The sequence below is a fragment of the Coregonus clupeaformis genome, unplaced genomic scaffold, assembly GCF_020615455.1.
Source record: "Coregonus clupeaformis isolate EN_2021a unplaced genomic scaffold, ASM2061545v1 scaf0506, whole genome shotgun sequence".
Lineage (NCBI taxonomy): Eukaryota > Metazoa > Chordata > Actinopteri > Salmoniformes > Salmonidae > Coregonus > Coregonus clupeaformis.
The window spans coordinates 65,681-93,451 of record NW_025533961.1 but is presented as its reverse complement, the minus strand read 5'-3'; the positions used below and the strand labels follow the sequence as shown (position 1 = coordinate 93,451).

General features: G+C 45.1%; 1 protein-coding gene across 1 annotated transcript in view; it reads right to left on the bottom strand.

Moving 5' to 3' along the window:
* LOC121583244 (SH3 domain-binding protein 2) overlaps positions 1-27,771 on the bottom strand; it is a 32,915-nt gene that overhangs the window by 1,392 nt on the left and 3,752 nt on the right. Inside the window, exons 2-12 of the mRNA XM_041899432.2 lie at positions 15,567-15,706; positions 14,516-14,618; positions 12,494-12,611; positions 12,316-12,383; positions 10,226-10,311; positions 10,051-10,128; positions 1,732-2,323; positions 1,474-1,591; positions 1,167-1,222; positions 890-965; positions 713-772 (exon numbers count right to left, since the gene is read on the bottom strand). Coding sequence (XP_041755366.2) covers positions 713-772; positions 890-965; positions 1,167-1,222; positions 1,474-1,591; positions 1,732-2,323; positions 10,051-10,128; positions 10,226-10,311; positions 12,316-12,383; positions 12,494-12,611; positions 14,516-14,618; positions 15,567-15,702 — 1,491 coding nt within the window. The 5' untranslated portion in view covers positions 15,703-15,706. The remainder of the gene's footprint in view (positions 1-712; positions 773-889; positions 966-1,166; positions 1,223-1,473; positions 1,592-1,731; positions 2,324-10,050; positions 10,129-10,225; positions 10,312-12,315; positions 12,384-12,493; positions 12,612-14,515; positions 14,619-15,566; positions 15,707-27,771) is intronic.

Here is a 27,771-nt window from a genome sequence, read left to right as displayed (position 1 = left end):
TGTCTGTCTCAGTAGCCTACTCTCTGTAAAGCAAAGTTATTATGATAACTTTGTAGGCTAGCGTATGTTTTGCTCCTGTAGGCTCCGTTTAACGTTAGCTCCTTAATTAATCCTTCTAGCTGGCTAAGTAATACTAGCCAGAGCTTTTCAACGTTACTGCAATCGAAGTGTCTGCCGGCAGTTAGCCACCTGATGACTGACATCTACGAGTGACTATTTACCAGGTGTGCACTCATTCCCCGAGAGTCGTTTTTTGTTTGTTTGGGGGATGTCTGTAGACACGGAAGGAGACACGGGATGCTTTTAAAATGCGGGATGGTTTAATTTTTTTTAATTTTTTGTATCTCGCAAACACGCTTTCTGCAGCGTCTTTAGTGGCCTACTTGAGTGGACTCCGACCTGGGGTAGTTCGTTTCACGTCTCAGGCTGTTTGAGAGAGTGGTGAATGTGCTGCTAAAAAAGGCGTATCCGGGAAGCAAATCCAGGGGACACAGGCGAACATAACGAGCTTTGGTCAACGTCCTGAGCTTTGATCAACGCTGGGGCAATATTTAGATGTTGACCCGTAATTTATTTTCTTTATTGTGTACAAAATATAGTTTTTTATTATCATATTTTTTTTTCAAATGATAGAAAATTACCGGACCTCGGTGTCCTTGTATGTAGTTACGGGCATGGGGTAGACAGAGAAAGTAAAGAGAGTGGTTCTGACCTCCTCAAAGAGCCTGTAGTTTCTGGCCTTGCACAGATTCACATCCCACACCACCAGCACCTGATTCAATGAGAACAAAATTACATTATTTACTAAACCAGTTTCTTTTCAATATTCATTGTATGATGTGTGGTGAATCCCAAGATGTTTATGCTTCACAGCATGCACATTTTGTACCTTTGATGTCTTTGTTCCTGAGTTCCTGAAGCAGTAGAGACCATCCTGCGGTGTTCTGGAGCATTCCATAAATAACCTGCAATTAAAGCACATTAATAATGTATTTCAGTAAGACTGCATTCAGACGTGTTCTGCTCTTCTTTCAAGAGAAAACAGAGACATAATTTTCAGAAAGAGATTCCCTGATTCAACATTAGTGGGCGCTAAAGACCATTAAACAAAAAGAAACAAGGAGGATTTAACAAATGTTCAATACAGAAATAATTTATTGTCTTACTTTTCAACACTGCTTGTTTCTGTTATGTCCACAAACACAGAATCTGGTAATTGAACCTGAGGTCAGAAACATGTGCGAAAAGAAAACAGCAACAACAGACATAAAGAGGTTAGACTTGCGTCAGCAGGCCAAGACTAATCTGTAGTACACTGAACATGATTGTGCGATGAGATTATGGAATTTGTAGTGAAACAAGGGCATGCACGCACCACTGAGTAAAGACACTAAACACAAAACATAACAGAGGTGTTTTTCTCATAGCATGTGTACACAAGATTGATAGTTGATGGAGAATATGGCTGCTTACACTCTCATAGTCTTCATCAGAGTCATCGTTGATGTCCTTGGATGGATCCCTGTTGTTTCTTAAAGAGGTAGGCACCTCGTCCACTGAGGTTTGGAAGATTTGTCCATCTGGAGATGATCTTCTGAGAAGAAGTGGGTGTTTTAACCTTAATCTTAAACGGTGCTGTATATTTGTGTGCTGTACATGAATACAATATAACAATCTTGAAATCAAATGAACGTTTTCAGAGCAAAAGGTAAAGTCTTTGCAGACACTTACTGTGCTGACCGTCTTGGTGGTTTGTACGGTCCAGGCGTGTGGTTCAGTGCTGGCAAGGCCTGTGGTGGGAGATCTGGTGCTGGCCTAGTACTATGGCAGTAGTTTGGCACGCTTGGGATGTGACTGGGTGTGTTGCCATGGCAACCACGTGGACTAGGATTCAGCCCCATCTGCCTGTCCAGGTCGATGCAGATGGGCAGGGTGGCGGGAGACTTGAGGGACACTGGAACAGGGGGCTTCATGGCTCTGTGGTCCCCCCCAGGTATGGTGGAGATGGACATCTTCCCCATCATCATCTGCTTCTTTAGGCTGGCCATGGGAAGGGGAGGAGGGGCAGGGCTCTTAGGGCCCCTCACACTCCTCTCTGAGCTCTCCCAGTTTGGGATGTCCTTGTGTCCATGGTGGTTGTGGCCGATCTCACCCAGCTTGGGTCGAGGTAAGAGCGGGGGCATTTTCTTTGGAAGGGGACTGATGGGGATCCTGTTGGGGGCAGGTTCGGGGAGACCTTTGCAGAATCCTGACATTGATTCTTGTCTAAACTGGCATGGGAGTGGAGGAGGTGGATATGATGGTGGTGAGACAGTTGGTCTTCCTTCAATAGTAACAAAATAAGAGATTCAGTGATAGGTACTAGAAACAATAGGAAACATGTATTTCAAAAATTGCTGACAATTTTGTTGAGAGACAATATTGTTTCAGTGGTAGTTACAGCTGAAGTCGGAAGTTTACATACAACTTAGCCAAATACATTTAAACTCAGTTTTTCACAATTCCTGACATTTAATCCTAGTAAAAAATCCCTGTCTTAGGTCAGTTAGGATCACCACTTTATTTAAAGAATGTGAAATGTCAGAATAATAGTAGAGAGAATGATTTATTTCAGCTTTTATTTCATTTACATTTACATTTACATTTACGTCATTTAGCAGACGCTCTTATCCAGAGCGACTTACAAATTGGTGCATTCACCTTATAGCCAGTGGGATAACCACTTTACAATGTGTTTTTTTTTATTGATTTTTTTTTTTTGGGGGGGTTGGGGTAAGGGAGGGGTAGAAGGATTACTTTATCCTATCCCAGGTATTCCTTAAAGAGGTGGGGTTTCAAAAGTCTCCGGAAGGTGGTGAGTGACTCCGCTGTCCTGGCGTCGTGAGGGAGCTTGTTCCACCATTGGGGTGCCAGAGCAGCGAACAGTTTTGACTGGGCTGAGCGGGAACTATGCTTCCGCAGAGGAAGGGGAGCCAGCAGGCCAGAGGTGGATGAACGCAATGCCCTCGTTTGGGTGTAGGGACTGATCAGAGCCTGAAGGTACGGAGGTGCCGTTCCCCTCACAGCTCCATAGGCAAGCACCATGGTCTTGTAACAGATGCGAGCTTCAACTGGAAGCCAGTGGAGTGTGCGGAGGAGGGGGGTGACGTGAGAGAACTTGGGAAGGTTGAACACCAGACGGGCTGCGGCATTCTGGATGAGTTGTAGGGGTTTAATGGCACAGGCAGGGAGCCCAGCCAACAGCGAGTTGCAGTAATCCAGACGGGAGATGACAAGTGCCTGGATTAGGACCTGTGCCGCTTCCTGTGTAAGGCAGGGTCGTACTCTCCGAATGTTGTAGAGCATGAACCAACAGGATCGGGTCACCGCCTTGATGTTAGCGGAGAACGACAGGGTGTTGTCCAGGGTCACGCCAAGGCTCTTCGCACTCTGGGAGGAGGACACAACGGAGTTGTCAACCGTGATGGCGAGATCATGGAACAGGCAGATCACATTCCCAGTGGGTCAGCAATTTACATACACTCAATTAGTATTTTGTAGCATTGCCTTTAAATTGTTTAACTTGGGTCAAACGTTTTGGGTAGCCTTCCACAAGCTTCCCACAATAAGTTGGGTGAATTTTGGCCCATTCCTCCTGACAGAGCTGGTGTAACTGAGTCAGGTTTGTAGGCCTCCTTGCTCGCACACGCTTTTTCAGTTCTGCCCACACATTTTCTATAGGATTAAGGTCAGGGCTTTGTCATGGCCACTCGAATACCTTGACTTTGTTGTCCTTAAGCCATTTTGCCACAACTTTGGAAGTATGCTTGGGGTCATTGTCCATTTGGAAGACCCATTTGCGACCAAGCTTTAACTTCCTGACTGATGTCTTGAGATGTTGCTTCAATATTTCCACATAATTTTCCTTCCTCAGGATGCTATCTATTTTGTGAAGTGCACCAGTCCCTCCTGCAGCAAAGCACCCCCACAGCATAATGCTGCCACCCCCATGCTTCACGGTTGGGATGGTGTTCTTTGGCTTGCACAACCCCCTTTTTCCTCCAAACATAACGATGGTCATTATGGACAAACAGTTCTATTTTTGTTTCATCAGATCAGAGGACATTTCTCCAAAAAGTACGATCTTTGTCCCCATGTGCAGTTGCAAACCGTAGTCTGGCTTTTTTATGGCGGTTCTGGAGCAGTGGCTTCTTCCTTGCTGAGCGACCTTTCAGGTTATGTCGATATAGGACTCGTTTTACCTGTGGGTATATATACTTTTGTACCTGTTTCCTCCAGCATCTTCACAAGGTCCTTTGCTGTTGTTCTGGGATTGATTTGCACTTTTCGCACGAAAGTACATTCATCTCTAGGAGACAGAACGCGTCTTCTTCCTGAGCGATATGACAGCTGCGTGGTCCCATGGTGTTTATACTTGCGTACTATTGTTTGTACAGATGAACGTGGTACCTTCAGGCATTTGGAAATTGCTCCCAAGGATGAACCAGACTTGGGGAGGTCTACCATTTTTTTCTGAGGTCTTCACTGATTTCTTTTGATTTTCCCATGATGTCAAGCAAAGAGGGACTGAGTTTGAAGGTAGGCCTTGAAATATATCCACAGGTACACCTCCAATTGACTCAAATTATGTTAATTAGCCTATCAGAAGCTTCTAAAGCCATGACAACATTTCCTGGAATTTTCCAAGTTGTTTAAAGGCACAGTCAACTTAGTGTATGTAAAGTTATGACCCACTGGAATTGTGATACAGTGAATTATGAGTGAAATAATCTGTCTGTAAACAATTGTTGGAAAAATTCCTTGTGTCATGCACAAAGTAGATGCCAAAACTATAGTTTGTTAACAAGAAATATGTGGAGTGGTTGAATAACGAGCTTTAATGACTCCAACCTAAGTGTATGTAAACTTCCGACTTCAACTGTATCATTTAGCTACAGTTCAAGTTGGAAGTTTACATACACTTAGGTTGGAGTCATTAAAACTCGTATCTCTGACTGGCCAATAAAAAGAAAAGATGAAGATGGGCAGCCTGAGATATGGCTTTTTCTTTGCAACTCTGCCTAGAAGGTCAGCATCCCGGAGTCGCTTCTTCACTGTTGACGTTGAGACTGGTGTTTTGCGGGTACTATTTAATGAAGCTGCCAGTTGAGGACCTGTGAGGCACCTGTTTCTCAAACTAGACACTCTAATGTATTTGTCCTCTTGCTCAGTTGTGCACCGGGGCCTCCCACTCCTCTTTCTATTCTGGTTAGAGCCAGTTTGCGCTGTTCTGTGAAGGGAGTAGTACACAGCGTTGTACGAGATCTTCAGTTTCTTGGCAATTTCTCGCATGGAATAGCCTTAATTTCTCAGAACAAGAATAGACTGACGAGTTTCAGAAGAAAGTTATTTGTTTCTGGCCATTTTGAGCCTGTAATCAAACCCACAATTGCTGATGCTCCAGATACTCAACTAGTCTCAAGAAGGCCCGTTTTATTGCTTCTTTAATCAGCACAACAGTTTCCAGCTGTGCTAACATAATTGCAAAATGGTTTTTTAATGATCAATTAGCCTTTTCAAATGATAAACTTGGATTAGCAAACACAATGTGCCATTGGAACACAGGACTGATGGTTGCTGATAATGGGCCTCTGTACGCCTATGTAGATATTCCATTAAAAATCAGACGTTTCCAGCAACAATAGCCATTTACAACATTATCAATGTCTACACTGTATTTCTGATCAATTTGATGTTATTTGAATGGACAAAAAAAATGATTTTCTTTCGAAAACAAGGACATTTCTAAGTGACCCCAAACTTTTGAATGGTAGTGTATACCTGTCAAAAGTTTTAGAACACCTACTCATTCAAGGGTTTTTCTTTATTTGTACTATTTTCTACATTGTAGATTATTAATGAAGACATCAAAACTATAAAATAACCAAAAAAGTGTTAAACAAATCAAAATATATTTTATATTTGAGATTCTTCAAATAGCCACCCTTTGCCTTGATGACAGCTTTGCACACTCTTGGCATTTTCTCAACCAGCTTCATGAGGTAGTCACCTAGAATGCATTTCAATTAACAGGTGTGCCTTCTTAAAAGTTAATTTGTGGAATTTCTTTCCTTCTTAACCTCTACTTGATCGGTGTCCCGTATACGGGACGGTTGAGCTAACGTGCGCTCAATGTGATTAGCATGACTGTTGTAAGTAACAGCAAACTTTCCAGGACATAGACATGTCTTATATGGGCAGAAAGGTTACATTCTTGGTAATCTAACTGCACTGTCCAATTTACAGTAGCTATTACAGTAAAAAAAGACCATGCTATTGTTTGAGGAGAGTGCACAACAACAAAAAACGTATCACGGCAACTGGTTTGAAACATTCACCTCTGAAGGTAAGAATGTACTTACATTCAGTAATCTTGCTCTGATTTGTCATCCTGAGGGTCCCAGAGATAAAATGTAGCATAGTTTTGTTTAATAAAATCCATTTTAATATTCAAATGTAGGAACTGGGTTCTACAGTTTGAACACTTGCTGTCTCTGGCTCCACACCCACCTCGCCCGGCCATCTAAATGTGTGAAAGTTAGTGTATAAGCTAATGATCCATCAGGTATGACATTCCTGGGAGTGTGTAAACTTACATTTTGTATTACCATTTCATTTTTGTATGTTCCCTATAGTTATGCACTTGAAAATGTATAAATTGATCAATTCGGCATATTTGGGCAGACTTGATACAAAATAGTCCAGTATTGCAATGCTTCACTGGATCAATGTGAAACTTTGCACACACACTGCTTCCATCTAGTGGCCAAAATCTAAATTGTGCCTAAACAGCAATATTATATTGTGGCCTTTCTTTTCCATTTCAAAGATGATGGAACAAAAATAAATAAATAAACACCAGATCTAATGTGTTCTAATGTGTTATATTCTCCTACATTAATTTCACATTTCCACAAACTTCAAAATGTTTCCTTTCAAATGGTATCAAGAATATGCATATCCTTGCTTCAGGTCCTGAGCTACAGGCAGTTAGATTTGGGTATGTCATTTTAGGCGAAAATTTAAAAAAATGGTCAGATCCTTAAGAGGTTAATGCGTTTGAGCCAATCAGTTGTGTTGTGACAAGGTAGGGGTGGTATACAGAAGATAGCCCTATTTGGTAAAAGACCAAGTCCATATTATGGCAAGAACAGCTCAAATAAGTAAAGAGAAATGACAGTCCATCATTACTTGAAGACATGAAGATCAATCAATACGGAAGATTTCAAGAACTTTGAACGTTTCCTCAAGTGCAGTCGAAAAAACCATCAAGCGCTCTGATGAAACTGGCTCTCATGATGAGCGCCACAGGAATGGAAGACCCAGAGTTACCTCTGCTGCAGAGGATAAGTTCATTAGAGTTACCAGCCTCAAAAATTGTAGCCCAAATAAATGCTTCACAGAGTTCAAGTAACAGACACATCTCAACATCAACTGTTCAGAGGAGACTGTGTGAATCAGGCCTTCATGGTCGAATTGCTGAAAAGAAACCACTACTAAAGGACACCAATAATAAGAAGAGACTTGCTTGGGCCAAGAAACACGAGCAATGGACATTAGACCGGTGGAAATGTGTCCTTTGGTCTGGAGTCCAAATTGTAGATTTTCGGTTCCAACCGCCGTGTCTTTGTGAGATGCGGTGTGGATGAACGGATGATCTCTGCATGTGTATTTCCCACCGTAAAGCATGGAGGAGAAGGTATTATGGTGTGGGGGTGCTTTGCTGGTGACACTGTCTGTGATTTATTTAGAATTCAAGGCACACTTAACCAACATGGCTACCACAGCATGCTGCAGCGATACGCCATCCCATCTGGTTTGTGCTTAGTGGGACTATAATTTCTTTTTAAACAGCACAATGACCCAACACACCTCCAGGCTGTGTAAGGGCTATTTGACCAAGAAGTTGAGTGATGGAGTTCTGCATCAGATGACCTGGCCTCCACAATCCCCCGACCTCAACCAAATTGAGAAGGTTTGGGATGAGTCGGACCGCAGAGTGAAGGAAAAGCAGCCAACAAGTGCTCAGCATCTGTGGGAACTTCTTCAAGACTGTTGGAAAAGCATTCCAGGTGAAGCTGGTTGAGAGAATGCCACGAGTGTGCAAAGCTGTCATCAAGGCAAAGGGTGGCTATTTGAAGAATCTCAAATATAAAATATATGTTGATTTGTTTAACACTTTTTTGGTTACTACATGATTCAATATGTGTTATTTCATAGTTTTGATGTCTTTACTATTATTCTACAATGTAGAAAATAGTACAAATAAAGAAAAACCCTTGAATGAGTAGGTGTTCTAAAACCTTTGACCGGTACTGTATACATATACACTGCTCAAAAAAATAATGGGAACACTTAAACAACACAATGTAACTCCAAGTCAATCACACTTCTGTGAAATCAAACTGTCCACTTAGGAAGCAACACTGATTGACAATAAATGTCAAATGCTGTTGTGCAAATGGAATAGACAACAGGTGGAAATTATAAGCAATTAGCAATAAAGAAGTGGTTCTGCAGGTGGTGACCACAGACCACTTCTCAGTTCCTATGCTTCCTGGCTGACGTTTTGGTCACTTTTGAATGCTGGCGGTGCTTTCACTCTAGTGATAGCATGAGACGGAGTCTACAACCCACACAAGTGGCTCAGGTAGTGCAGCTCATCCAGGATGGCACATCAATGCGAGCTGTGGCAAGAAGGTTTGCTGTGTCTGTCAGCGTAGTGTCCAGAGCATGGAGGCGCTACCAGGAGACAGGCCAGTACATCAGGAGACGTGGAGGAGGCCGTAGGAGGGCAACAACCCAGCAGCAGGACCGCTACCTCCGCCTTTTTGCAAGGAGGAGCAGGAGGAGCACTGCCAGAACCCTGCAAAATGACCTCCACCAGGCCACAAATGTGCATGTGTCTGCTCAAACGGTCAGAAACAGACTCCATGAGGGTGGTATGAGGGCCCGACGTCCACAGGTGGGGGTTGTGCTTACAGCCCAACACCGTGCAGGATGTTTGGCATTTGCCAGAGAACACCAAGATTGGCAAATTCGCCACTGGCGCCCTGTGCTCTTCACAGATGAAAGCAGGTTCACACTGAGCACATGTGACAGACGTGACAGAGTCTGGAGACGCCGTGGAGAACGTTCTGCTGCCTGCAACATCCTACAGCATGACCGGTTTGGCGGTGGGTCAGTAATGGTTTGGGGTGGCATTTCTTTGGGGGGCCGCACAGCCCTCCATGTGCTCGCCAGAGGTAGCCTGACTGCCATTAGGTACCGAGATGAGATCCTCAGACCCCTTGTGAGACCATATGCTGGTGCGGTTGGCCCTGGGTTCCTCCTAATGCAAGACAATGCTAGACCTCATGTGGCTGGAGTGTGTCAGCAGTTCCTGCAAGAGGAAGGCATTGATGCTATGGACTGGCCCGCCCGTTCCCCAGACCTGAATCCAATTGAGCACATCTGGGACATCATGTCTCGCTCCATCCACCAACGCCACGTTGCACCACAGACTGTCCAGGAGTTGGCGGATGCTTTAGTCCAGGTCTGGGAGGAGATCCCTCAGGAGACCATCCACCACCTCATCAGGAGCATGCCCAGGCATTGTAGGGATGTCATACAGGCACGTGGAGGCCACACACACTACTGAGCCTCATTTTGACTTGTTTTAAGGACATTACATCAAAGTTGGATCAGCCTGTAGTGTGGTTTTCCACTTTAATTTTGAGGGTGACTAAATTTGATTTCCATTGATAATTTTTGTGTGATTTTGTTGTCAGCACATTCAACTATGTAAAGAAAAAAGTATTTAATAAGATTATTTCATTCATTCAGATCTAGGATGTGTTGTTTAAGTGTTCCCTTTATTTTTTTGAGCAGTGTATATAAGGTTTACGGTCTCAAATGGAGCCAAATTGGGATCATTAGCTTGAATAGTGATGACATGCCAGTCCCATCAATGGTCTATCACAGTTATAGAACCTTTCAGCACCAAACTCAAATATATTTATTTTTGAGTACCTGTAGAAGTTGGTGGGCTATCTGGTTTTTCATAGTCATCTTCATCATCATCATCTTCTTCATCCTCTAACATGTAATCTAGGCAAGAAAACGCAAAACAAATTGTTCGTTAATTGTATGAAACAATGTTATGAAACTGAGACATATTGCTTCAGAAGTGAGTGCTGTCACTTACTGCCTCCTGGGTCATCATGGGCATGGGTTATGTCCATGGGGCACTCGATCGGGCCATAGAAACTGTCCGCATCACATTCAGAGTCACTATATCAACAGAGAGAGGACCACATCAATCACCTTCCATTGAATTGATTCACTGATCTGTCACGCCCTGGCTCTGGGACTCTGTTATGTTGAGCCAGGGTGTGTGGTTTCTATGTGTTTTGTGTGCTAGGGTGATTGGCTAGTTCATTTGTTTCTATGTTGGCCGGTGTGGTTCTCAATCAGAGGCAACGTGAATCAGCTGTTGCTTGTTGTCTCTGATTGGGAACCATATTTAGGTAGCCTGTTTTTCCACAGTGTTTGTGGGATCTTGTTCCGTATGGTTTGTATTGTAACCAAGGACTTCACGTTTCGTATCGTTTGTTGTTTTGGTCGTGTGATCATTCAAATTAAAAGTATGTTCGCATTCCACGCTGCGCCTTGGTCCTCTGTGTATGACGAGCGTGACAGAAGATCCCACCATAACTGGACCAAGCAGCGTGTCCAGGAGCCAACGCCAGAGGTGACTCTGAAGGATCTCAACCTCGACTGGATCAAGTCGCGGGAGGAGGAGAGAGGCTGGACTTTGGAGCAGAGGAGCAAGAGTCTGGTGAGAGCCATGGAGGCCTGGCCCACGGGGAGGAGAGACGCCCAGACATTTTTTAGGGGGGGGCTCACGCCGTGGACGACGGGGCAGCAGGAGGCCGGGATAGAGTGGTTCAGCTGGTTGGCAAAGGAGGCCGCCAGGTTACGGGAGTCACTGGTCACCAGGGGGAAGGAGAATGTAGAGGCACGGCGAGAGGTACTGGGGTGTGTCCCCAGTACGGTCCGGCTTGTTCCTGTCCCTCGCACCGAGCCTGTGGTGCGCGTCGCCAGCCCGGTCCGGCATGTTCCTGCCCCTCGCACCGAGCCTGTGGTGCGCGTCGCCAGCCCGGTCCGGCATGTTCCTGCCCCTCGCACCAAGCCTGTGGTGCGGCGTCGTCAGCCCGGTCCGGCCTGTTCCTGCTCCCCGCACCAAGCCAGTGGTGCGCCCGTCAGCCCGGTCCGGCCTGTTCCTGCTCCCCGCACCAAGCCAGTGGTGCGCTCGTCAGCCCGGTTCGGCCCGTCCCTGCTCCCCGCACCAAGCCAATGGTGCGCGTCGTCAGCCCGGTCCGGCCTGTTCCTGCTCCCTGCACCAAGACAGTGGTGTGCTTCGTCAGCCCGGTTCGGCCCGTCCCTGCTCCCCGCACCAAGCCAATGGTGCGCGTCGTCAGCCCGGTCCGGCCCGTCCCTGCTCCCCGCACCGAGCCTGTGGTGCGCGTCGTCAGTCCGGCACAGCCCGTGCCTGTTCCACCGGTGCCTGGTCCAGCACCGGTCAGCTGCTCCACTCCGGAGCTAGAGCAATCCGCTCCACCAGTGTTCAGTCCAGCTCCGGCAAGCAGGGCCAGACCGGACCAGGGGCGCTTTGGGGGGTTGGTTGGAGGGTGGGGGTCAAGCCCGGAGCCGGAACCGCCTCCGAGGAGGAATGCCCACCCGGCCCTCCCCTGTTCGGTTTATGTTTGGCGCGGTCGCAGTCCGCGCCTTTGTTGAGCCAGGGTGTGTGGTTTCTATGTGTTTTGTGTGCTAGGGTGATTGGCTAGTTCGTTTGTTTCTATGTTGGCCGGTGTGGTTCTCAATCAGAGGCAACGTGAATCAGCTGTTGCTTGTTGTCTCTGATTGGGAACCATATTTAGGTAGCCTGTTTTTCCACAGTGTTTGTGGGATCTTGTTCCGTATGGTTTGTATTGTAACCAAGGACTTCACGTTTCGTATCGTTTGTTGTTTTGGTCGTGTGATCATTCAAATTAAAAGTATGTTCGCATTCCACGCTGCGCCTTGGTCCTCTGTGTATGACGAGCGTGACATGATCATGCATTCACTGACTCCCATTCATACTTTTTGTAACACACACAGCAAGAGATATCCTAGGAGATAAAACCTGCAGGCTCAGAAAGTTAATCAGAGCATGCAGCCAAACTGTCTACCATTTATCGGAAAGAGCAAGTGACCACAGATTATATGTTTGTGTGAAGGGATGTGCTGACTTACTTTGGAATATGTGAATCCCTTCTGTCATTATAGTGATCGATTTCTTTTCGCAGGTTTCGCATCCATTTCTGTTAGTAGACAAAAATAATTGGGATTACATTATGTGATTAAAACATTATCTATGTATTGCTGTAATGTTACTAGGAATGTGAGAGGTTCTGTACGCATCGCCCCTCACCCTTCTCTCATCCTCATTGGCTGCTGAGAAGCAATAGGTCCGGTGCTTCTTACTGAAGTGGACGATTTTGAAGGGAAACACGTTACTGGAGGTGGTCTCTTCTACTGCCCTCATCACCCTGGCAACGAGAGGAATAGAAACTGAAACCACACCTTGGAGAACACCACATATCTATACATACAGTATAATAGATACACAGGCATAGGAAAATACAGTGCAGTAAGCCTCCTCACTCTGACCAATCCGATTTCACATTTTGTGGGTAAAACCATCTGGCAGCTGTATCATTAGTTCATTCATTTATTACTATTACTATCACAATATTGCTATAACAACATGTAATGCTGTCTATGTCATATTGTGTGCTGTTGGAGCTGTATGGGCCTGCTGGTCTGGCCATGTTTCAGTGTGCCAGACTGCTCAGCTGTACAGTCGTGGTCAAAAGTTTTGAGAATGACACAAATATTAATTTTCACAAAGTCTGCTGCCTCAGTTTTTATGATGGCAATTTGCATATACTCCAGAATGTTATGAAGAGTGATCAGATGAATTGCAATTAATTGCAAAGTCCCTCTTTGCCATGAAAATTAACTTAATCCCCAAAAAACATTTCCACTGCATTTCAGCCCTGCCACAAAAGGACCAGCTGACATCATGTCAGTGATTCTCTCGTTAACACAGGTGAGAGTGTTGACGAGGACAAGGCTGGAGATCACTCTGTCATGATGATTGAGTTAGAATAACAGACTGGAAGCTTTAAAATGAGGGTGGTGCTTGAAATCATTGTTCTTCCTCTATTAACCATGGTTACCTGCAAGGAAACACGTGCCGTCATCATTGCTTTGCACAAAAGGGCTTCACAGGCAAGGATATTGCTGCTAGTAAGATTGTGAAGATGTTTATATGATTGTGGTTATGTTCGATGGACGCACAACACTTCAAGATAGAAAACCAGAATCTGAGAGTCCATCACTACACAACTTGCATCTTCTCGAGACGGCAGGTGAACATGCTCTGACATGAGGTGCGCGGGGGGATCCCTGGAGTACGTCCAAGCGCCCTGATTGGTTGGAATTGAGATAGGTGACTGACAGGTCTGAAGGCCAGTCAGGTTAAGAGGGCCGGCCTTTTTTACAATGTTGCATGTTCAGGTAACATGTTTATGTTTACATATATATATATATATATATATATGTCATTTTCTATACAGTCCTTTGTTTAATTGATTATTCTCTCTACTTGAGCTATTGTGGTCATTACTTTGCACTGTTGCACTGTTTATATCCATGTTATTACATGTATAGTTTTTTCATTATTTCTCTTTCTCTGTACCTTTCAGACCATTTCCATGTCCATACCCCTATTTGGCAATAAAGTTCCCTGCGTATGTTAACTCTCTGTGAGGTTGCTTTATTCCTTTGACTGGGAAAGGTTTTCAATGAGTCACAGACCAATCAAATAGGAGGCTAATCCCTCACAACAGCTATATTAAAGCTCTATTTATGCCAGGCCAAAGCAGATAGAGGAGACTCCAGATGTGTAATTACACAGTTATAACGTTACCCCCATGGTACTGCAGCATGCACCTTTAGGGAAGCAGTAGAAGGAGGAACTCAATGGAAACACCACAGGCTAGGATACTTCAGTATCCACTTTCACTTTTCCAAATGTCAAACAAATATGGAAAAGAGATGGTTTAACAGTGCCGTCTCTATTACTGACTTGTCACCTATGTAGGAATTAATATGACAAGTCCCCCATGTTAGGTATTCGTAAGCGAAAACTCAAGCTCTTTATAGAGATGATCTCATTTAGCAGGAAGTGGCACACCAACACTTAAGAAATGCATTCATTGTCAGCAGACTTTCTCATTTCTCAGCATAACAACTGATTGCAACGGACAATGCCAGCTGTATTTCAAACATTGATAATCATATGTAGGCCTATCTGAGAATGCCAACATGTTTTGTCTATTCAAATTCATGTGCAAATGACAGCTGCATGACAATAGTGGACACTTACCTGTTGTAGCCATTGAGAGAGAAAGCTCCTTGCGGTGTGGGACTGGTACTGCTCTTGAAGTAATACACACATCCCCTGTGGATGATTATGTAGCGAAGGGGCCCTGTCAGATAGCAGAAAGAAAGATAACATAAGGAAAGGACTCACACATACAGTAACCTAGGTATAATAGCAAATATGAAGAGTTTCATTCTAAAATGCTATATATCCATTTTCAGACATGTTGGTAAATTGAGCTTTTATTGTTTAAAGAAATCAGGAATGAGATTGGTGTGTTTTTTTTCTTCACTATCCAATCATGGCATGGGGTTGTTCAATGAGAGACATGTATTTGATTAAAATCTATCACTTGATGATTTCATTTCAGAGACAAATAATCTAGTTTTTTTTGCAAAATGCTATATATCCGAAAAAATAAGTAGTACTGCTAGGTTTTATACAGTCAAATGTAACAAATAACTACATCATAAAAAATGTACAAATTATACATTTGTGACATCAATATTTAATTTTTTTTTAAATAAATTAAATACAGTAATATGAGATCTGTATGTAAAACATTTATATTTGACATTTTAGTCATTTAGCAGACGCTCTTATCCAGAGCAACTTACAGTAATTATGTACATTCATCTTAAGATAGCTAGGTGAGACAACCACATATCACAGTCAAAAATACAGGATACGAACATTCCATTCCAGATAAAAAATTAATATATATCTAAAATCTATTAATAAAATATCTGAGAACAGTAATATTTTACACACACATGAAGGTACCCATAAGCAATCATTTCTGATGAAAAAACACAAATGTGAAAAATAGGTGGATATAGCGTTTTGGAAATAAACTCTTCATATATTCTTCCTAATTTTATGAATCTCCAACCCCGCTCAAGGGCTGATAAACTAAACATTGGGATGAGATGAATGTATGCAGTGCAACTCATCTTAGACCTTTGTCAGAATCCTTTGGTACAGTACACATTAATGTGCCATGAAAGGTATGTACTGTATGTAATGTAATGTTATGTACTGTAAGGCTACTCACACTTCATAAGGCTGAATTGGCTCCTTCCCTTCTTGTGCAGGTACCCAGAGTGGCACACTCCTCCTGGCATGGTGAGCAGGTTCTGGGCCCCGATGGCCCTCATCGGGATGGGCCAGGAGATCTCTGCTGAAGCCATGTTTCTGAGGAGGACAGGGAGAGAGAGAAATAACACATCTAATACCACATTACACATCACAGAGCTGGCAGTGGGCTCTTATTTACAATGGAAGACTGCATGAACAGAATGGTCCCTTTGTGTGAAGGATAGTTTGCATAATGCCAAACGCATTGCAGTTAATAGTATCTGATCTATAATAGGGAAGAGAAATGCATTATCAGAGCTATGGTTTCTTACAACATTCTGATTTTTCTGATATCAGTAATAATCAACAAAACAAACCTTATTAAAGGGAATCTACAAGGAAAATACATTGGAGTTGCAAAAAGTCATCAAGGGTAACATTTCAACCACATAATTATGTTATCATGGTAACCAATTTTCAACAAGACAAACCTTTATAAAATATGTTGAATTTCCACCTTTGAAACGTGTTCAACGTTCTATCCACTATCAGAAAAAATAACAGTAAGCTGGACAGCACCTCCTACTGGAGAGTTGATCTATCTACAGCTATCCATTTGGTTTCACAGCCAGGGTTTTAACCAAACCCAGCCCTGCTTAGCTTTGTTATTTGTCACTGACTACTACCAATGTGCTATCATGAGAATGATTTTTGAGAGATCTCTTAATATCTAAATAGATTTACTGTTGCTATCGAAGTCATTCCAAAGAGTAGGTTTAACAAAGCAAACGAAATGTAACCATACTTTATAAGTCATATATCATCAATGATACATGGCCTATTTAGCATTTACAAAGTCATTAACAGCTATTGTTTAAATTCAACCCAGGATTCAATTAAAAATAGACAACACATACAGTTGAAGTCGGAAGTACATACACTTAGGTTGGAGTTATTAAAACTCGTTTTTCAACCACTCCACACATTTCTTGTTAACAAACTATAGTTTTGGCAAGTCGGTTAGGACATCTACTTTGTGCATGATGTAGTGTCGAGACAACGATGCTGATATGCTGTGATGACAAGAAGTCCGCTGACACTGTCCTTGATTATAATGGTTTATTACATCAAAGATAACAGTATCAATTTACAGATTTCTGCAGACATCTGGAGAACAACTGACCCAATCTCTAATATGTTATTTCTCCCCGTCCTTTGTTCCAACCATGGTATTTATAATATGTACCATAATATGGGTGGTTTTTTATAGACCAATCCCTGGCCTTCACATAACAGACTCTCCTCTGTTTTAGGGGGCCCCTATAGTAATGTTTTCCAGATGTTTCCGCAAGCAGAGCCAAGTTCTGGAATGTTCAGATACTACAATGACACAAGGAATTTTTCCAACAATTGTTTACAGACAGATTATTTCACTTATAATTCACTGTATCACAATTCCAGTGGGTCATAAGTTTACATACACTAAGTTGACTGTGCCTTTAAACAGCTTGGAAAATTCCAGAAAATGATGTCATGGCTTTAGAAGCTTCTGATAGGCTAATTGACATCATTTGAGTCAATTGGTCCTCTGGTCCTCTGTAGCTCAGCTGGTAGAGCACGGCGCTTGTAACGCCAAGGTAGTGGGTTCGATCCCCGGGACCACCCATACACAAAAAAAAATGTATGCACGCATGACTGTAAGTCGCTTTGGATAAAAGCGTCTGCTAAATGGCATATTATTATTATTATTATTATTAATTGGAGGTGTACCTGTGGATGTATTTCAAGGCCTACCTTCAAACTCAGTGCCTCTTTGCTTGACATCATGGGATAATCAAAAGAAATCAGCCAAGACCTCAGAAAAGAAATTGTAGACCTCCACAAGTCTGGTTCATCCTTGGGAGCAATTTCCAAACGCCTGAAGGTACCACGTTCATCTGTACAAACAATAGTATGCAAGTATAAACACCATGGGACCACGCAGCCATCATACCGCTCAGGAAGGAGACGCGTTTTGTCTCCTAGAGATGAACGTACTTTGGTGCGAAAAGTGCAAATCAATCCCAGAACGACAGCAAAGGACCTTGTGAGGTGCCAGGATAACAACCTCTCCCTCAACGTGACCAAGACAAAGGAGATGATTGTGGACTACAGGAAAAAAAAGAGGACTGAGCACGCCCCCATTCTCATCGACGGGGCTGTAGTGGAACAGGTTGAGAGCTTCAAGTTCCTTGGTGTCCATCACCAACGAACTATCATGGTCCAAACACACCAAGACAGTCGTGAAGAGGGCACGACAAAGCCTATTCCCCCTCAGGAGACTGAAAAGATTTGGCATGGGTCCTCAGATCCTCAAAAAATTCTACAGCTGCACCATCGAGAGCATCCTGACTGGTTGCATCACCGCCTGGTATGGCAACTGCTTGGCCTCCGACCGCAAGGCACTACAGAGGGTAGTGTGTACGGCCCAGTACATCACTGGGGCCAAGCTTCCTGCCATCCAGGACCTCTATACCAGGCGGTGTCAGAGGAAGGCCCTCAAAATTGTCAAAGACTCCAGCCACCCTAGTCATAGACTGTTCTCTCTGCTACCGCACGGTAAGCGATACCGGAGTGCCAAGTCTAGGTCCAAAAGACTTATCAACAGCTTCTACCCCCAAGCCATAAGACTCCTGAACAGCTAATCATGGCTACCCGGACTATTTGCACTGCCCCCCCACCCCATCTTTTTACGCTGCTGCTACTCTGTTAATTATTTATGCATAGTCACTTTAACTCTACCCACATGTACATATTACTTCAACTGCCTCAACTAGCCGGTGCCCCCACACATTGACTCTGCACCGGTACCCCCCTGTATATATAGCCTCCCTACTGTTATTTTATTTTACTTCTGCTCTTTTTTTGTCAACACTTTTTTGTTGTTGTTTTATTTTACTTTTTTATAAAAAATAAATGCACTGTTGGTTAAGGGCTGTAAGTAAGCATTTCACTGTAATGTCTGCACCTGTTGTATTCGGCGCATGTGGCCAATAAAATTTTATTTGATTTGATTTGAAGATGCTGGAGGAACTAGGTACAAAAGTATCTATATCCACAGTAAATCGAGTCCTATATCGACATAACCTGAAAGGCCGCTCAGCAAGGAAGAAGCCACTGCTCCAAAACCGCCATAAAAAAGCCAGACTACGGTTTGCAACTGCACATGGGGACAAAGATCGTACTTTTTGGAGAAATGTCCTCTGGTCTGATGAAACAAAAATAGAACTGTTTGGTCATAATGACCATCGTTATGTTTGGAGGAAAAAGGGGAACGCTTGCAAGCCGAAGAACACCATCCCAACCTTGAAGCACGGGGGTGGCAGCATCATACTGTGGGGGTGCTTTGCTGCAGGAGGGACTGGTGCACTTCCCAAAATAGATGGCATCATGAGGAGGGAAAATTATGTGGATATATTGAAGCAACATCTCAAGACATCAGTCAGGAAGTTAAAGCTTGGTCGCAAATGGGTCTTCCAAATGGACAATGACCCCAAGCGTACTTCCAAAGTTGTGGCAAAATAGCTTAAGGACAACAAAGTCAAGGTATTGGAGTAGCCATCACAAAGCCCTGACCTCAATCCTATAGAAAATGTGTGGGCGAGCAAGGAGGCCTACAAACCAAAAGCCAAAAGTCACCCAACTTATTGTGGGAAGCTTGTGGAAGGCTACCCAAAATCTTTGACCCAAGTTAAACAATTTAAAGGCAATGCTCCCAAATACTAATTGAGTGTTTGTAAACTTCTTACCCACTGGGAATGTGATGAAAGAAATAAAAGCTTAAATAAATAATTCTCTCTACTATTATTCTGACATTTCATGTTCTTAAAATAAAGTGGTGATCCTAACTGACCTAAAGCAGGACATTTTTACTAGGATTAAATGTCGGGAATTGTGAAAAACTGAGTTTACATGTATTTGGCTAAGGTGTATGTAAACTTCGACTTCAACTGTATAGGCCTAGGGTTTCAAGCTTTGGTTGATTTCAAATGTCATCTTAAAGTTAATAATTAAATTCACGTCACCATCTCAATCAAAATAAGTGCATTTAAAGTTTGATTTGATTTAGTCATATTCTTTAACTTTGACTTTTGGTTGACATGGAGACGTGAATCCAACATATCAATTATTAATTTGTAGACAAACTGGATATTGAATTATGTTTGGTTGTCAATGCAACCTAACATCAACATTTGAAGGAGATATATCTTCTGCTTGCATATTTCCATCTGTGACACTATCTGGTTTGAATTCCAGTTTGTCTTCAAATTAATAATTGATATGTTGGATTCATGTCTCCATCTCAACCAAAAATCTAAATAATAGGACTAAATCAAATCTAAGTTTAAATGCACTTTAAATTAAGTTTGATTTGATTTAGTCCTAGTCTTTAAAGGCACAGTGCCATCAAAAACGTGATTTTCCTGTGTTTTATATATATTTTCACACTATGAGGTTGGAATAATACTGTGAAATTGTGAAAATTCTAGTGTAAGAACTGTTTTAAAAGTGCCTGAAATTTCAGCCTGTTTTGGTAGGATGGCGTTTTGGCCTGCCTGGTGACATCACCAGCCTTTAAATTAGATAATAGACCAATAAGAAAGAGAGTTCCAAACCTCTCAGATAGTATTCCCCTCCCCACTCAGACCACTCCCAAACAATCCTAGCAAAATTCTTGCTTAAGAAATTGCTCTTTGCTAAGAAGCTATTTTTGTTTCTTTTTTTTACCATTTTAATTTAAAACAATCACAGTAAGGTACTTAATTGTTACCCAGAAATTATTTTATATTGAGATAAAAACAGCTGCATTGGACCTTTAAATGTTGATATTTGGTTGAGTTGTCAACCAATAATACAGTAAATAGCCTAAAGTTAAGGTTATCTTGCAAACTAATGTAACAGTATTTATTCAACCTTAAAATGAGTAACACATCCATGGCCACATTTTGAGGTTGTCACGGTTTCGGCCGAGGCTGCCTCTCTCCCTTGTTCGGGCAGGTTTCGGCGTTCGTCGTCTCCGGAATTCTAGCTGCCACCGCTCTATGTTTCATGTTCGTTTGCTTTTGTCTGTTTGTTTCCACACCTGTTTCTGTTTTGGCGTAATTAGTGTCCTATAAGTTTCTCGTTGTGTTTGTCTAGTGTTGTGTGTAATTATTTTCCGTCAGTTGTGTGTATTGCTCGGTTGAGCTTCTCTCCACTACGCTGGAGTATTTTCGCACCTGTTTGTGCGCAGTTACTATTTGTCGCACCTGTTTGTGCGCTGTTACTTTTCGCCTTCGTGCGTATTTTTGCCTTCGGGCAAAGTTGTCCTTTGCCTTAGTTTGGGCAGTAATACAAGCCTTTGGAATATCGTTCTGAGTCCTGCGTTTGATTCCACTATTGCACCTACAGCACGCCCTGACAGAATTACACACCACCAATGGAATCAGCAGGGGCCGAAGCAGCCCAGACGAGACTGGAGGCCCAGGTTCGGGACCAACGAGATCAGATCCAGCAGATGGGGACCGCCCTGCAGGAGGTGATTTCCACCATCCGAGGCTGGGGTACGCCTCACCGCCTCCCTCCCTGCCAGCACCATCGGCCAGCCCGCCCATTCCAGCGCCGGAACCTCGAGGAGTCCGACTATCTCTCCCGAGGGCCTACGACGGAACCGCGGCTGGGTGTCAGGGATTCCTACTCCAGGTGGAGCTATACCTGGCCACAGTGCACCCGGCACCTTCGGGGCATGAGAGCGTGTCCGCCCTGATCTCCTGCCTGGCCGGAAAAGCGTTGGAGTGGGCCAACGCGGAGTGGAGGAAGATCGACGCCACGACGATTACCTACGACGAGTTCTCCCGCCGCTTCAGGGCGGTGCTTGACCATCCCCGGAGGGGAAAGCGGCGGGGAGCGTCTGGTCTTCCTCCGGCAGGGGAGGAGGAGGCCCAGGAATTCGCTCTCGAGTTCCTGTACTCTGCGGCAGATGCAGGGTGGAATGATCGGGCCCTCATCGATCTATACAGATGTAGCCTACGAGAGGACGTCCGTCGGGAGCTAGCTTGTAGGGACACCAGCCTCTCTTTCACTAGCTGGTCGACATGTCCATCAGGCTGGATAACCTGCTGGCTACCCGCGGGACGTCCTGCGGAGGGTCCGTCCATTCACCCTCCAGCGCCTCCGAGCCGTGTCCTATGGAGCTCGGGGCGCTGGCGCTAGAGAGAGGAGGAGTCGGCAGGCTAGGGGGTCCATCCACTGCACCAACTGTGGTCGGGGAGGACACACCGCGGCTAGGGGTGCTGGGGATGGCCTCCTGGGGAGATACGACAGGTCCCGCACTGGGGATTCCCTCCAGGTGAGTAGGCGCCCCACTCACCCAGAGCTCACTGTTGCCCATTTTTGTATACCTGTCAGTTTTCCACAGGTAGCACCTCATTCCCAGCATAAGGCGCTGGTAGATTCAGGCGCGGCTGGGAATTTTATTGATAAAAAGTTTTGTTTAGCGTTAGGGATTCCCCTTATTCCTGTTGATGTTCCTTTCCCCGTTCATGCCCTAGATAGTCGTCCGTTGGGTACGGGCTTGATCAGGGAAGTCACGGCGCCACTTAGGATGTGTGCGCAGGGGGATCATCAGGGAGATGATTCAGCTGTTCCTGATTGACTCTCCTGCGTATCCGGTGGTGCTGGGCATGCCCTGGTTGAGTACCCATAACCCAGCTATTTCGTGGCAGGAGAGGGCTCTGATGGAGTGGTCTGCTCAGTGTGTGGGTAGATGTTTGGGGCGTTTCCGTAGGGGCTACCTCGGTGGAGAGTCCAAACCAGGTGCCCGCATTGCACGTTCCACCTGAGTATGGGGATTTGGCTATTGCGTTTAGTAAGGCGAGGGCGACGCGGTTGCCACCCCATAGGCAGGGGGATTGTGCGATAGACCTCCAGGCAGGAGCTGCGCTCCCACGGAGCCATGTGTATCCTCTGTCTCAGGAGGAGAAGAAAGCTATGGAGATTTACATAGACGAATCTCTGAGACAAGGATACATACGGCCTTCCACTTCCCCTGCGTCCTCGAGTTTCTTTTTTGTGAAGAAAAAAGGATGGTGGTTTGCGCCCGTGCATCGATTACCGTGGTCTCAATCAGATTACGGTGAAGTATAGTTATCCACTCCCGCTGATTGCGACCATGACTGAGTCGTTGCATGGGGCGCGTTTCTTCACGAAATTAGATCTCAGGAGCGGCGTGCAACTTGGTGCGCATCAGGGAGGGTGATGAATGGAAAACAGCCTTTAGTACCACCTCGGGCCATTACGAGTATCTGGTCATGCCATACGGGTTGATGAACGCTCCGTCAGTTTTCCAATCATTCGTGGATGAGATCTTCAGGGACATGCAGGGGCAGGGAGTGGTGGTGTACATTGATGACATTCTCGTGTACTCGCCTACCCGTGTCGAGCATGTGGCCCTGGTGCGTAGAGTGTTGCGGAGGCTGGTGGAGCACGACCTGTATGTGAAGGCAGAGAAGTGTCTGTTTTTCCAGGAGTCGGTCTCCTTTTTTGGGTTATCAGTTGTCTGCGTCAGGGGTGAAGATGGAGGTAGACCGGGTGTCGGCCGTGCGTAATTGGCAAACACCAACTACTGTGAAGGAGGTGCAGCAGTTTTTGGGGTTTGCAAATTACTACAGGAGGTTTATCCGGGGTTTTTGGACAGGTGGCAGCTCCCATCACGTCTCTGTTGAAGGGGGTCCGGTCGTCTGCAGTGGTCGGCCGAGGCGGACAGGGCGTTTGGGAGGCTGAAGGACCTGTTTACCTCGGCCCCGGTGCTGGCGCATCCGGATCCCTCTTTGCCGTTCCAGGTAGAGGTGGACGCGTCGGAGGCCGGTTTAGGAGCCGTGCTGTCACAACGGTCTGGCGCGCCACCTAAACTCCGCCCCTGTGCTTTTTATTCCAAGAAGCTCAGTCCGGCTGGAGCGGAACTATGACGTAGGGGACAGGGAGCTGTTAGCCGTGGTACAGGCTCTAAAGGTGTGGAGGCACTGGCTTGAGGGGGCTCAACACCCTTTCCTCATTTTGACGGACCACCGTAACCTGGAGTACATCCGGGCGGCGAGGAGGCTGAACCCTCGCCAGGCAAGATGGAGTATGTTCTTGACCAGGTTTACTTTTAAGATCACGTACATCCCTGGGTCACAGAATGGCAAGGCAGATGCGCTGTCTCGGCGGTATGACACGGAGGAGAGGTCCGTGGAGCCCACTCCCATACTGCCTGAGTCGTGTCTGGTGGCACCGGTAGTGTGGGAGGTCGATTCTGAACTCGAGCGGGCGTTACGCACCGACCCTAGTCCACCACAGTGCCCGGAGGGTCGGAAGTACGTTCCGCTCGAGGTTCGGGATCGATTGATCTATTGGGCTCACACGTCACCCTCCTCTGGACATCCGGGTATCGGCCGGACAGTGCACTGTCTTAGTGCCAAGTACTGGTGGCCCACGTTGGCAAGGGATGTGAGGGTTTATGTTTCCTCCTGCTCGGTGTGCGCCCAGTGTAAGGCGCCTAGACATCTACCTTGGGGTAAGTTGCTACCCCTGCCCGTTCCACAACGACCATGGTCCCACCTCTCAGTGGACTTTATAACAGACCTTATCCCAAGGGAATACTACCATCCTGGTCGTTGTGGACCGGTTCTCTAAGGCCTGTCGTTTGCTCCCCATGCCGGGTCTTCCTACTGCCCTACAAACTGCCGAGGCACTGTTTACCCATGTGTTCCGGCACTACGGGGTACCCGAGGACATTGTGGCTGATCGGGGTCCCCAATTCACCTCCAGAGTCTGGAGAGCGTTTATGGAGCGGTTGGGGGTCTCGGTAAGCCTCACCTCGGGTTACCACCCGGAGAGTAATGGGCAGGTGGAACGCGTAAACCAGGATGTGGGTAGGTTTCTCAGAACATACTGCCGGGACCGGCCGGAGGAGTGGTCATAGGTACGTTCCCTGGGCCGAGATGGCCCAGAATTCCCTACGCCATTCCTCCACTAACCTAACTCCATTTCAATGTGTGTTAGGTTACCAGCCGGTTCTGGCACCCTGGCAGCAGAGCCAGATCGAGGCTCCTGCGGTGGATGAGTGGGCGCGCGCTCGGAGGAGACTTGGAACGCTGCACACGTCCACCTGCAGCGGGCCCTCCGACGTCAGAAGGCAGCGCTGATCTCCACCGCAGTGAGGCACCGGTGTACGCACCTGGTGATCGAGTCTGGCTCTCTACCAGAAATCCTGCCCCTCCGCCTGCCCTGTCGGAAACTGGGTCGGCGGTTTGTAGGGCCATTTAAAGTCCTGAGAAGGTTGAACGAGGTATGTTATAGATTACAGCTACCTGTGGAGTATAAGTGTATTAACCCCTCGTTCCATGTGTCCCCTTCTCAGGCCGGTGGTGCGGGCCCACTCCAAGAAGATGAGATCTGAGACTCCTCCGCCCCGTTGGACATCGAGGGGCACCGGCGTACTCGGTGAGATCCATCTTGGATTCGAGACGTCGGATGGGGGGGTCTCCAGTATCTGAGTGGAGTGGGAGGGTACGGTCCGGAGGAGCGGTGCTGGGTGCCGAGGAGAGACGTTTTGGACCCGTCGCTCCTGACGGAATTCCATCGGGGGCATCCGACGTGCCCTGCTCGCGTCCTCCTGGTCGTCCCCGAGGCCGGAGTCGGCGCACGTCTGGAGCCGCGCGTCAAGGGGGGTACTGTCACGGTTTCGGCCGAGGCTGCCTCTCTCCCTTGTTCGGGCAGGTTTCGGCGTTCGTCGTCTCCGGAATTCTAGCTGCCACCCGCTCTATGTTTCATGTTCGTTTGCTTTTGTCTGTTTGTTTCCACACCTGTTTCTGTTTTGGCGTAATTAGTGTCCTATAAGTTTCTGTTGTGTTTGTCTAGTGTTGTGTGTAATTATTTTCCGTCAGTTGTGTGTTATTGCTCGGTTGAGCTTCTCTCCACTACGCTGGAGTATTTTCGCACCTGTTTGTGCGCAGTTACTATTTGTCACACCTGTTTGTGCGCTGTTACTTTTCGCCTTCGTGCGTATTTTTGCCTTCGGGCAAAGTTGTCCTTTTGCCTTAGTTTGGGCAGTAATACAAGCCTTTGGAATATCGTTCTGAGTCCTGCGTTTGATTCCACTATTGCACCTACAGCACGCCCTGACAGAGGTTACTGTAACTATAAATGTCTTCTTATGTAGTCATAGAAAGCATGCATGTTCAAGATAGCATGCAAAGGTCACCGGTCTGCCCTCTGTGGAGATCTTCACAACTGCTATAATAATCTGCACAGAATCTCGAACAGCATTGATCACTTGCACTATGTAATTTTAATGTAATCTCAACTGCAATCCAGGTCAATTGGTTGTACTATTAGAAGAACCACTTTAGTAACACATTAAATTGTTGTTTAAATACAAATATCTGACATTGTTTTTCCATTGGAATTTGGTTGTGCTTTTCTGATGGTTGAAAGCATAGTGATAACACATTGAGAATTCAACAATCTTCTGGCTGTCTTTTTGAGTGGGTAAATAAAGGTTGAAATCTCATTGATCAACATCTCAACCAAATATTACCTACATTTCCACGTTGAAATTACGGTTCGAAATGCTTTAACCTCACTGCATAGTAGTGAGACAGAGATGCTAATCAGGAATGGAGAATTCCTTTTAGCCAGGAATTGAAATGTTAACAGGAGTGGCAAGTATAACATACCAGGTTATTATTCAAACCTACTTCCTACTGCTGCCACGAACAATCCACAGGCACACTACTCAACACTATTTCACAAAAGTACAATGAGACACATTCTCTGAATGACAACTCATAACAGGTACAGCGAGCAAAAGATCTGTATCATATCCTTTGACGTACATTTTCCAGCCACAGTGTTGCCAAATTCAACTTTATGAGTATATCTCTGGTTTTGCAGATGTCTTCCCAGCTGTTGGTGAACAATAACGAAATGCAGGTGGATCCACCACTGTCATATGAAGAATGTTGAAGAGCATAGTCTCACAGGTGTACAACACTCACAGATGAAAATTCCACTCAAAAACGATATTTTGGTATTTGTTTCATTAGTGTACTGTTGATACAGTCCCAAAATGTTGCATGTCAGCAATCAAGTTTTCAAGATATAGAACTTTCAAAATACAGAAAGTGTCACAGAATGTTACATTGTGGGACTGTATTAACAGTGGACTAATGAAACAAATACCAAAATATAGTTTTTGAGTGTTATTTTCCTTTAAGGTGTAGGCCTACTCCACAGGCCATACAGGGGAACGTGATGAGTTTCTGTTTAAAAAATAGAAGAATTCACAGGTGAATGGGTTTCTGTTTCCCTGGTCAACCAAATTTCCGACAACACATAGTACTTGCATTTCTTTCAGCCTTCAATCATGGCAGTCCACGCCGTAGCAGCAACAACTTTTGTGGGGAGCTTGGCTTGCTCCCGCATCACTTCCTGTCTCTTAATATGAGCATGGGCTCTCACTCTGATTACAGACCCCACGCATTTTCATAAAACAAGGAAAAAGAGGGAGGCAGTGTGTGCCCAGAATAACAAATACTGTAAAAAATATTTAAAAAAAATACAGCAACAGGACAAAACAAGAACCAGCTCCTCTCATTGGAGATTCAGGACTAAGAGCTTTAGTTTAGGGTATGTGTCTCTTTTACTTTCCTGAACATGCGAATCACAATCAGAGAGTAAGAAAGTGATAAAGTGAAAGTACACGTTCCTATATAGGAGTGCCCAGTGCTTTATTTACACCTCTCCGTTTCGTTCCGGAACCTCTCGTTGTATGAAAACTAATTGTCACTTTTTGCAATGTAAAACTTATAATAAACGCGATCAAAGTTCATTCGAGTTGCCTCTTCAGTAATCCCCCCCCCCCCAAATTGCAAAAGTTGCCAAAGTTATAGAGTTACTGCTGTCTGTTCAGAAATAAATGAAAAAAATCAGAATAGCCTACTACACCATGAGAAAGACAAACATTGTACCACAAAGGATTAATAGCTTATTTAAAAAATTGCCTAGTGGAGTGTAGATCAATAACAACGCATAATCTACAGTCGGGAATGCTCCTGCTGAAAAGAGAAGACTCTAATATGTCAGCTGTAGGCTAACAAAATATTTGATAAACTTCCAAATAT